Source organism: Ischnura elegans, chromosome X (assembly GCF_921293095.1).
Source record: "Ischnura elegans chromosome X, ioIscEleg1.1, whole genome shotgun sequence".
Taxonomy (NCBI): domain Eukaryota; kingdom Metazoa; phylum Arthropoda; class Insecta; order Odonata; family Coenagrionidae; genus Ischnura; species Ischnura elegans.
Genome location: NC_060259.1, coordinates 89,020,341 through 89,032,662, shown reverse-complemented (window position 1 = coordinate 89,032,662; position 12,322 = coordinate 89,020,341). Strand labels below are relative to the sequence as shown.

Sequence of the window (12,322 nt, the reverse complement as noted above, 5' to 3'; positions counted from 1 at the left end):
GGAAGAACCCTGAGTAAAAGAATTTGCACAATTGTAATAAAAATTACATTCTACTTAAGTGAATGATGTCATATTTGATCCTTTCAAATTCTCATGAAAAAAATAAATTCTTCTACATGCTCAGGCAGCAGGTTTTGACGTCTCCGTGTGACAGTATTACTTACTGCAGAAAATTGCTTTTCGCTACACACTTGCGTGTCTACACAAGTACATACTTTCTTGCCAAAATTGCAAGATTCGGGAACCTTGGGAATTCTTATTGAAAATTATATCAACGGTCTTTATTTTCATGGAATTTAAGAGGGCAAAGCGAACGAACTATAGAACTTAGCTCTAGCTTTGTGGGCCTAACATTTTTCTCTTTATTTCTGACTTAGTTTATTTAACCATAGCAACTCTATTTTTGAAAGTTCAAGAATAAAACTAAATGTAACGAAGAAATAAACTAAAATTAACCTCGGAGTACGTAGTAAACAAAAAGGCTAACAGAAGGCATCACTTGTAACGTCAAATACCGGGAAAAACCGGCTTTGTCCACTAATACGTTAAAGTTGCATATTTTTCTTCCTTTCAGAAATCTTAACAATTTTTTGCTTATTCTTTCGGCGTTTGAGTGAGGAGGATTGGGTAGGGTATAAAAGTATCGCATGAGAAAGTATCAATTAATGATACGGCAGTCCACTTCGAATACACCGCCGGGTCGGAAGACGATCGGCCGCCGCGGCTGACGAAAAGGTATTCGTCGCCCACGTTGACTACTATAGCGTATACAACAAGCTGATACTCTCACGCTAGGGCATTAGAATGACCAATCCACTTTAAAAACGATATCATTATATGGTTTTGCTTCCTGTCGGCAGAATTCTGAACTTACTTCTTACTGGCCTCGACAGCTCAGCAACCGAAACTACTCGACTCGACTCGCCATTCGTAATGCCACTCGAAACACTCGAGTCGAATACCAACATCTCGACTCGACTCGGATTTTCGAGGACTCGCACATCCCTAGTTAGTAGATGTTTTAGAATTGCAGCGATAAAACAGGGGAGAGAAAATCAATGTTTCACCGATGAAATGTCTTAAAACTTTGCTTTTTGCCCCATAATTAATATTTATACTATGAGCATCTACCTGATACCATATGTGCAAATACATCTTTCAACATTATTTTGGTACATGTACAGGAATTGGGGAGGCAACGTTAGCCTATGGAAATACGGCTTCAGTATTTTTGGAATAATCATGAATGCAACTTTCTGAAGCACACATGTGAATATACGAATTAAATTCTTCCAATATATTCAATTTTACAGAGGAATAATATTTAAATTGAAATGCCGTCAAATATTATTAAATGAAGAGTATTTTCGCAGCGTTTCTTGGAAAATGGTTCAATCCACTCACACCACCGATGAAAGGATATTCCATAATTGATTTTAAAAGTATAAAGCTGATTATATCCGTAGCATATGTGCAGTTTTGCAAAGAAAGATCGAATTAGTGAATATATCAAGAGACTCAACAATCACGAGCACTGGTGCAAATTTTCTCCTAGGGTGAAATTAGCCGTGCATAAAATCACCCCGGCCGAGCCAAATGATTGTTTAATGACGAATTCCTCCATCATTGTATAAAATGAAAATTTGCCAAAGCAAAATTTCGCGCAAAAAGACATTTTATGCTATCAATAAAACTAACAAAGGTAGAAAAGGTCTAAAAATATTCACCTGTAATTTTTTGTGTGACCTATAAACCACTTCCTCAAAATTTAACCGGAGGGTATTTTGAATGGGTGAGGATAGAGCTCATGTCGCACTAAACCAAAGGCATGTGAAAACACAAATTCAGGGTAGGGGGACAGTTCCTCACCCTAGTCCATCTTATCATAAGAGGATTTTTGATTCACAAGTCCGAAGTATAAGTTTTAACGGCACGGGTCCGACGTTTTGAGCAATATACAATTATATGATTATTTGCGTCGTTTCACTGATTTGGGTTATCGAATCATGTTTGAGGCATTTTTTCTTATCCGGCAATCACAGGGAAAATCCGGTTACTCATTTCCCAAAATCTAGGCAATTCTCTGTCTTGCAGTAGTTTGTCTCCGGCGCTGAAACGAACATGTTTGATCGACGCATCGAACGGAGTAAGATTCTGGGGAAACTACATCCCAGTATTGGTCGCAAAGGTATAAACCCCACTTGGGATAACGGCTCATCGAGGCCAGGGCTGTTGAAATGCTGCGGCAGAAAGATGGGTACTACTAATTTTTTTATTTTCAAAACCTTGGAAGGAGTTAAATAGTCATCACGAGGCCTTAATACAAATTTGGAGTACTAAAATAGAGGACAGTAGGATCAATATGTAATGTCGAAAAATTAATCTCTTCATTCTGTCTTTCATTCTGGGAGTGAAAACGCGCCGTTTATTAATGTGTCATGGCTAAAAGTCCTCGAAGATGATAAAGTCACAAATATACTCCAGTTCATCTGAGAACGATTTTCATATTATGTCAAAAGAGCACTCAGTGGCATAAGATACGTTCATTTATCTCTGATTGATTATAGAAAGCCTGATTCAAAATTTTAGTACCACACATTCCGCCAAGATGAACCGCTCATATTATATGATTTGATTTAAATGTTTGGTTCGAAAAATAAGTACACGCTTTATAACGTTATCTCTAAGGAGCACTCGTATAAAAAGGTGGTATCACAAAGCTGATCACAAAATTCAACAAAGACTGATTCAAAACTAAGCCATCAGGTATTACTTTATGACGAACCCCTTATGAGGAGATTTTTGATAGATTTTTCATCAACTGCGGCTAATGTAATTTATCAATCCTTCATCATCGTCATTATCATTAGTCAACAATCCAAGGATTGGTTTGAAGCAGCTCTCCATTTCTCTCTGCTATCCGCTAACCTTTTCATAGCTACATATTTCTTCTCTTTTACATCCTTTATAACCTGTCATATGTAACTCATTCGGGACCGTCCCTTGCCCTTTTACCCTTCCACTTGTCCTTCAATGAATGTCTTTATCAGGCCATCGAGCCTCAAAATGTGGCCAACTAAGTTGTCCCGTCTTCTGCTTAAGGTTTTTAGGAGGTTTCTCTTTTCTCCCACTCTTCTTAGCACTTCCTCATTACTTACACGGTCAATATATTTTATCTTCATCATTCTTCGGTAGCACGACATTTCGAATGCTTCCACTCTTCTCTGCTGCTGTCAACGTCCAAGCCTCGCTTCCATAGAGGCTTCCATACTCTATATGATCTGTAGCATCTGATGAATTGTTTTCCTACTTCTATGCTTGTATTCTCAGCTGTAAGAAGATTCTTCTTTTTGTAGAAAGCCTTCTTCGCCTGCGCTATTCTACTGAGAATTTCTTTCTTGCTTCGTCCATTGTTGGTAATTCCGCTTCCCAGGTAAAAAAACCTCTCTCACCTCTTCAAGCTTATGCTTTCTTAGGTTTAGATTTTTGTCTGAGCCTCCTCTCTTTTGCTGCAAGCTAATATCTTAGTCTTTTATTTGCTGATTTTCAGCTGATATCTGACCATTGTCCTTTCCATCTTTGTCAAAGTCTTCTTCAAATCCTTCTCTGTCTCGGCTATGACTGCTATGTCGTCAGCAAATTGCAGCATACTAATTTTTTCTCCGTGGATATTGACACCCAAAGCTTCCTCCTTGATTTCATTGATGGCTTTCTCAATGTAAACATTAAAAATTAAGGGTGAAGTGCACACCCTTGTCTCACCCCTTTTTTATTCTTCCTTTTTCACCGTTATGTCGACATTTGATCGCAGCTACTTGGTTTTTATACAAACTATGAGCAATTCTACGATCATTGTGGAGCACTCCAATTACTTTCAGAATTCTAAGCATTAAATTCAATTCCACGTTATCAAATGCCTTCTCTAAATCGACAAATGCTATGAAAGTCGGTTTGTTTTTCTCAATTCTCTTCTCTAAGAGCAGCCTAAGAGCCAAAATTGCTACCCTTGTGCCCCTGCTTTTCATAAATCTGAATTGGTCCTAATCCAGGAATTCTTCTGCTGTTCGTTCTATTCTCCTGTAAATGATTCTTGTCAGAATCTTCGACGCATGTGACGTCAGGCTTGAGGTCCTGAAGTCTTCGCACTTCTCTGCTCTCTTATTTTTGGGAATGGGTGTGGCAGTTTTAGTGTCCCCCCACAATTTCTGGTACCCTCCAGATATTCTTCCAAATTCCTCCGAACTTCCTCCGAACTTATCCGCAGACCTTCATCCGCTAAGGTTTTTCGCGCCAAGGATTTTCCCCTAAGGCCCTTCGACTCAAAGGCTCGGAGACTCTAAGTCTCGGAACTCTTGTCTCCGAACTCTGTCCTTCGAGCGATGCCCTTCGACGCTGCCCTTCGACGCTGCCCTCCGACCCAGCCCACCTGAAGATCAGCACTTATACAGCTAGTACGGCGGAGGAATACCGGCACCTGCCAATCTAGGGGAAATGGGTGCTAAGCCTTAAGAATGCAGTTTGGAGTGAGAAATACTCCACTTTGCCCTTTCACAACTCTCTCTCCCTCCAACACCTCATCCTACTGTATTTCCCCTCCTCGAATTCCAATGGCTTGCCTCAACCAGCTATTACACCACTTGTCTCCAACCCAGGAGATGGAGGAGAGTAAAACCGGCGGAACGCTGTTCTCCCCCAACCCTTTCTTGGATGACGAGACGTTTTCTAGAGGTCCCAGTCAACACGGGCGCCTACCAAGAGTTTTATACCGATGCAGCTGACTTGGACATCGCTGTATTCCCCCCACTCCTTAGCAGAAGTCCACTCTGCCACTGTTCGGGGCTCTGCCATGCTCTCTTGCTTATCGGCGGTCTGGGCGTGCACTTCGGTCGACTGAGGGAGTGATTTCTTATAAATCATTTTTGGTGCTGGCAAGCAAACACAGCTTTGTACTTAGCTTTTCAAAGTATTGGTAATGTTTCTTATGAGATCAGTAGTTATCATCGTTGTTTTCTGTAATAATTCTGATTTTGAATATTTCTACTTGGAATACATTTTGACTGAAAATGACTCCTTATTTTGTAACAATTATTTCTTTGACTGCTGATTATTCTTGTTTTGTGATGTCTTTCCCTCATCCAGCTAGTGATAGACGATCGGAGTTCCCTGTGTCTGGGGCTTACGTTACAAATCTGCAAGATTTAATGACGTAACGCCACATGGGAATAATGACGTTCTTCTCGAAGTCAATAGGTAAATCTCCTGTTGAGTACATTTCGGAGATAGTTTTATACCGTTGAGTTAAGACCTTTTCTCCTGCATTTTTGATTAGCTCTGCTGGAAAGTCATCTATTCCTGAGGCCTTATTTTTTCGCAGGTCTCTTATTGCAGCGTCAAATTCCGATCTTAAGATGCTCGCTACAATGTCATCCTTTCCAACTTGACTTTCCTCTTCGATAATTATTGAGCTAAGTTCGCTTCCGTTTCATAATTCCTCCAGGTATTCCTTCCATCTCTCGGCTTTGTCTTCGTTTTCAATTAGAATATTTCCATTCTCGTCCCTTATGGTATTACATCTTGAGTTTCGTTCCTTGAAATGACTCCTCACTATTCTATAGGCCGCTTCCACTTTCCCTTGTACAATGTTATTTCGCACGTCCTCGCATATATTCCTCATCCACGCTTCTCTAGCTTTGCCATAAATCTCGTTCTTTACTCTCTTGTAGCAAGCCTGTCCTTCCTCAGTATTCGTATTCTCATACTTTCTCCGTTCTTCAATGAGGTCTAGAACTTCATCCGTGATCCATGGCTTTTTCTAAACACATTTTCTTCCCCCTAGAACTTCTCTAGCGGCCTCCTGAACACAACTTTTGATATTCGTCCAGTTATTCTCAACTGATTTTTTTAGACTGATATAATAATATCTTGCTGTACACTACTTCTTGAAAGGGCTGTTAATTTTTGGCTCCTTTAGTTTCTCTAATTTCCAGGCGTTCCTCGCTGATATCTTCAATTTCTTAAATTTCAGATGGCATTTCATCATCACTAGATTATGATCACTGTCGATATCTGCCCCCGGGTAGCTTTTAAAGTCCTTTATCTGGTTCCTAAACCTCTGATTCACTAAAATATAGTCTAGTTAAAATCGTCTTTTGTCTCCTGGCATTTTCCATGTATGTCTTCTTCGCATGTGATTCTTAAATAGCGTGTGAGCAACCACTAATTTATGCTCTATGCAGAATTCCAGGAGCCTTTCTCCTCTTTCATTTCGATTTCCTAATCCATATTTTCCGGTTATTCTTCCATCCTGGCCCTCGCCGAAGACAGTGTTTCAATCACCTAAAACAATAAGGTTTTCTTCACCCCTTACCTGTTTGATTACTTCACTGATATCATCGTAGCCGTCTTCAACTTCTTCATCGTCATACTCTGTCGAAGGCATGTACACCTGTACCAAAACGGATCTACCGGCTTAGTCTCTAACTTTACCATGACTATCCTTTCATTGTACTGTAGAAGCTTTTCAGATGTATTTCGGCGCTCTTTCTGAGCATTATCCCAACCCCAGCACACCGTTTAGGGATCCTCTATACATAATCCTATAGCTTCCACTCCAAAAGTCTCCCTCCTCAGGCAATTTCATTTCGCTGATTCCTAGCACGTCGATATTCAATCTTTCGATTTCCACTTTAGGGTTTTCTAGCTGTCCGCAGGTCCTAGGTGATCTCAAGTTCCATGTACCTATCCTCATAACTTTATCACAATTGACCGATGTACCCTCTCGGGTAGTCTTCGCCCGGAGATCCGCATGGGGAACAGGTTACCTCCGGAATTTTTTACCCGAGAGAATTCCATCATATCAGATAATTTAAAGGTGGAGTGGCTGCGACTCCTTTGGATAATAATGTGGTGGCTTCTCCTTGCCTTCCACATAGCAGTACTACAGCCGTTAAAGTAAATGTTACCACGCCTGAAGTGAAATGAGTGTGTCTGTACTGACCATCGTGGTCTCCACCTTCACTCATGGGAAGAAGAGCTGCTGCCCCCTCCCCGGGTGATGTGAGGCATAATTGTTGGCGGCCTCCCATCGCCAAGTCACGGTATCTTCACAGGTTTAATGTATCATTTAGATGGCCTATCTTACCCAGGCATAGACCCATACCACCTCGGAATACCGCCGCTTTTTGTCCATGACTGCTCATTTGACAAGTAGACTCGCTTATATCGCAGCTAACCTCTATATCTAGAGGTTGACCTACCATCCGCAACCCGGTGGACACACTCGTTTGGCTTAAAGCTCAGCCGCGAGTATCAATCCTTATTGTATCTAAAACTTGTGCCGTGACAGGCATAGCGTCCTCTGGTTTATTTGAGTTGTGCCGATAGTAAATAGTCTTTAGCGCGATGTAACCCATATTCAAATAATAATGCAAGTTAGTCATATCTAGAGAAGTATGAAGTAATAGAAGTAAGATACAACGAGGCTATCCACTAGAATGTGATTGTGAATTGCACTTTTATGGCTACATGCCATAATATTCGACTAAATGGCAAAAAAAAAACCTCACGGAAAAATACTGAAGCAACTTAAATTCGAAGCTGAGTTAACAATATCATTACTCATCGTCATATACCTTTTATTTATCTCATTGCTGGAAGTAGAAATAGTATTTTGGCTTGATTTTTCATTTACTTTTCTTTTTCATTTTAGGTGTGGGCTGATATCTCTGGAGTAACATTAGCCTATTTTGTTGGAGTAACCATTTTGAGTTTGCTGACATCTGTATCGGGTAAGTACTAGAATTAATCTTTGCTGTAAATATTTTGAGGGTCATAGTGAACTTAAGTGGAGTAAGCATAGTGTAAGTACATGATAATACTTGAGGCGATAACATCGATTTCTCACATAACTCTACTCTTGAATCAAGCAAGCATATTTGACCGAGTAATAACCGAGAGGTAATAGTCTTTAGCGGGAGTAGTCTACTGTCTTGTCTTTATTGCAGTAATTGCAAACTGTACGAGATATTGAAATAACAGGTGCCCATTTATTTTTCCGCAGAAATTTTGTCAGTCTCAGAAGTAAATTGCTTCAGCGTAAGCTTCGTGGCATAAAAATAACTTACAACCACTTTAATTGAACAATATTTTCAGCATTTTGGTGTATATTGTCTCAAAACGTTAACCTGACGAGTTTAGCAAAATATGGAGCATGTGGATCAATTTTGTTTTATTTTTATACTTACTTCCGTACTACCAAAGAATTATCGTTTTGATAACTGTTTGAAGTCCCCTTAGGTTTTCCATATCTGCAAAATGGTTATTAGGTTAGGGAGGCTATGTATCAGTTAAAGAATTTATTACGAAGGAAGCTATTATTTCATACATAGATGTAGACATCAGTTAGTCATACAACTACTTCTACCTAAGCTGCACATCTTTTACTCTGAAATAATTGTTACCCAAACCACGAAAAAAACCATTGCCTTTACAAATGTGAATACCGTTTCATTGTAACCGTATATTCTATTATATCAAATCCCTAAATGTCTAAAAGCTCTTGATGCAAAGTTTATGAAGTTTTAAATTTTTCTTGCTTTTGTTGTTACGCAATTGATTTTGTTATTCATAAAAACAAAAATGAAATAAATTTACCTTTGGAATTGCGTAAGGAAATTAATTTTTAAATTGGTACTTTAAACTGTCACGTCTTATTCAAAGTAAGATTTCTACTGCCCGTGACGTTCACCGCTTTCAAATAGCCTGGGTTATCAATAAGATGCTTTTTAATGCCTGCTTGATATTTTTCTTCTAGACCTCGTATTTCATATACTTACACGTAATATTATGTAATTTTCTATTCTATATTCAATGAATATAATAGGAAATAAATGTCATCACGGCCACTCAATGCAGTGTGATTTATTGATTGTTATAATAGCTGCTGGCCAACGAAAGAGTGAAATATTTTGCGATTCAGTGGTCTCGCACAAACCGCTATCGTAAATCGTACCGAGACGAATTCTATGGTAAAAATGGTAATTAATATATGCCTGGGAGTCCATTTTTCTGCGAAGGCCGGAAAAAGGCTGGCTTTATTGAAATGATAAGTTCGCTGGAAACGCTTCTCACTTCCCTTATTCTGGGCTTGAATCAGGGTTCCCAGAATGTCGCCGATTGCTTCGGCCATTAAAGTTGAAAGGAACGCATTTACAGCCGTTTGGAAATTGAGAATTATCAGCTAGGCCCAAAAAACGGAAAATTTAGTGCCAGCATTTCGATTTCCTTTACTTACGCCGTATGTACTCATAATACGAGGGTTTTTTTATATAATAATTGTTGTTATAACATGTGCATTTCATATGAAGCATGGTTATTTGATGTTAGCATAATATTTGGTATGTTATGATGCAAAACATTTTGGTGGTACCATATGGTACTGCTAGACGCTTACACTACTATGTTTTGGAGGAAAGCGCAAATACGAATATTTCTATGGTTTCGTTTTCTACTGGTTCTTTATCTTGCTATAATTTATTTGTCATCGATTTGGTAATAAATTTAGCGTTATTTTAATGTTATTACCCATATCAAATGTGTCGATAGGTTAATTTCATTTACATAATGACGTCATCCAAATACCTAAGGCCCTGAGTTGTCCTCATTCTTTCAGAATCTCGTATCCTTTGTGAGCTCCCTCACCAGGGCTCAAGAGGTGGTAGGTATGATTTTAAACCTGGACCCTATTTAGAAAGACGAGAAGTAAGAGTAATCGCGTACTGAATTAGGAAGGGGGTATGAGAGGAGAGAATTCAAAGGCTTTCTAAGGGGAAAATTCAAAACCGGCTGATTCTCGTCCAAAAAATGTATCGTTATGTATGACTTAACCTTATCAACCATTTATTCCTTAGATTTTCTTACCCGTGTGCGAACCTGAGAAAATTTTATTCAATGTATCATTAGTAGAGATGCGTGAAAATCGCAAATGCGATATAGATGCGATGTGCGCAAAAGATGCGATGACTGGACTTTTATGAAATTTTTACGCAAACTTGCCTTTTCGACGGCAAAATTCGTACATTTTGTGCCGAGCGCAGTTTAAATGCTCCGCCGACACTAAAGCATGTGAGCGACTGGCCAGCTGCTAGTTGGCTGGGACTCTACGTGGCCGCGAACTACAAGTGGGCGCGGGCAAGCTACACCTCCGCCACTATATGTTTTATTCCTTAATTTATTATTGTTTTACAACATAATTATTTAAAATATTTTGTATTTTGTCATATAACTGTGTTCCACTACATTTTTTCGTCATCTACCTCATTATGAAAATAAAAAATAGACAATACAAAATGCGATAAACTGTTATTGAAACTGCGATTAAATAAAAATGAAAGTGTGATTTTCACGTATCCCTAATCATTACTTCACACTTTGTGAACGAATAATAGGGCTAAAGAACCAATGGCGCCGGCACCCCCACCGATTGGTCTCTACGGGAAGAATTAGTCGCTCACGGTTAAAAATTCAGTTCCAAGGATTAAGAAGTACAAAACTAAGATTAACTATTGAGTGTTGATTCTAGAAAAGAACTAAGATTTGGTATTGAGTATTTATTATAGTTCTGAGCATATTCTTGGAAATTTTAATACATCTTACTTTCTGGTAGGCCGGACGAGGCGCCAAGAGGTGGACTCGTTTTCGGTGTTGGCGGCAGGGTAGCACCCAATTACCATTCCTTCCCATCGCTAATGAAATCAATGCGTTGGGCAGTGGTATAGTCAGTACATTCATTTGAATCATAAGGTAGTAATAGCGGAATATGACTTTACATAGAATTCCATAAATTTGGGCGCATTTATAAGAAAGGGTAAAGGTGGTCGTCAACTAGGTAAGAGTCCCTGTGGCTTAAAATTTCCAGCTCTTCCAAGGCGTCTAATCTCCGTCCTTTCTTCTCAATCGTCCTTTCTCACTTCTCGCTCCCCCTCCTCCACTTTTCCACTTACTCATCCACCCCTACACCCACCCCACCCACAGTGACGCCTAACCTAACTCCAAACCCATCCCCTTCCTCCCCCTAACCAACGGCTCCCGGAAATTTCCCTACCCAACCTTTTGCTATATATACTGTCAATTTACCTGCATTTTTCACCTTGATAATTACTATGTGGAAATTGCAAATTTGTCGATCCTTCTATTCCTGCGATTATGGATTTCCACCAAGTTACGCCCGCTACTATTAATTATATTAAGTTAAATTTGATTAAAAACGACACAGCCGCTCTTGATTTATAAATGGTGTAACTAATCTGTTATTTGATTGCTATGCGGTACGAAGTTCGCCGGGTCAACTGGTATATGAATAAAATGCATTTCCCGACTGAAAGAAATTACACCATTTTTTGAAGGTGCACGTATGTATACCAAGATGAACAACAAATTAATACAAAATGGACCTCAGGGGAACATTCCAATCTTCTTTTTTTGGTCTCTTAAATGGACATGATTCTAACTGACAAAGGAGCATTTTATGAATGTAACTGAAAGGTGCTGCGATCATGTAAAGAATATCATAATATCCGTTTTTGTGTTTACCATAATGAGCATAAAACTCTAAATAAGTATAAGACTAAATAAACAAACAACATGGTATTAAAGATAGAAACAAAAATTTTGAAAACTTAAGAACATTCAATGGGCAATTAAGAGCAGTTGAATACGAAATATACAATAATGAACATCGATTGAACGCTATTTCTTCTGTTACGGATTCACTCGGTATTTTGATCAGAACGTTGGTTTGGAGCTCATCCCAGACAGCGTCACTGGCGTGTGAGTGACACACATTCAGGGTTTGAGGGTCCGCTTGTTTCCATGGTCAACCTCGCATTTCGAGGATTTCGTTTGGGCCTATCTCAAGCCCGTGTCTTGAGTCAAGTCTCCTACTCCGATCTTCATTGATCTTCATTCAAGTTTAAGTATCGCGAATAAGATTGGTTTTTATGGGCTCTTTCATCTATTTATGACTTATCGGTGATGCAATCGCAATATAATGTATTGAACCCTAGTATTCTGCAATATCTTTCAAGCCATCTGTAGCAGAGTGCACTTCCCACTACGCTACCACGCTTTGTTACGAATAGTCAGAGGAATGCAGAAATAGAATTCATCCGTTTTTATGCCAGGGCAACCGTTTCTCGACTATGTATTTTTGAGTGGTGCATATCCGCGCTCCACACCAAACGCCGCGCTGGGTGCAGTCGCAGTCAGCTGATGGGTCCCCTACATCACGATAGACTTGCGCCTTAAATATTGTTGCGTCTTTACC

The 12,322-nt window shown here is 39.4% G+C and overlaps 1 protein-coding gene across 2 annotated transcripts in view; it reads left to right on the top strand.

The window, feature by feature from the left end:
- The window catches only part of LOC124171575, a 108,447-nt gene that overhangs the window by 57,555 nt on the left and 38,570 nt on the right, over positions 1-12,322 (top strand). For both annotated transcript variants that reach the window (XM_046550754.1, XM_046550753.1), the window contains exon 2: positions 7,709-7,787. In XM_046550754.1, coding sequence (XP_046406710.1) covers positions 7,709-7,787 — 79 coding nt within the window. The remainder of the gene's footprint in view (positions 1-7,708; positions 7,788-12,322) is intronic.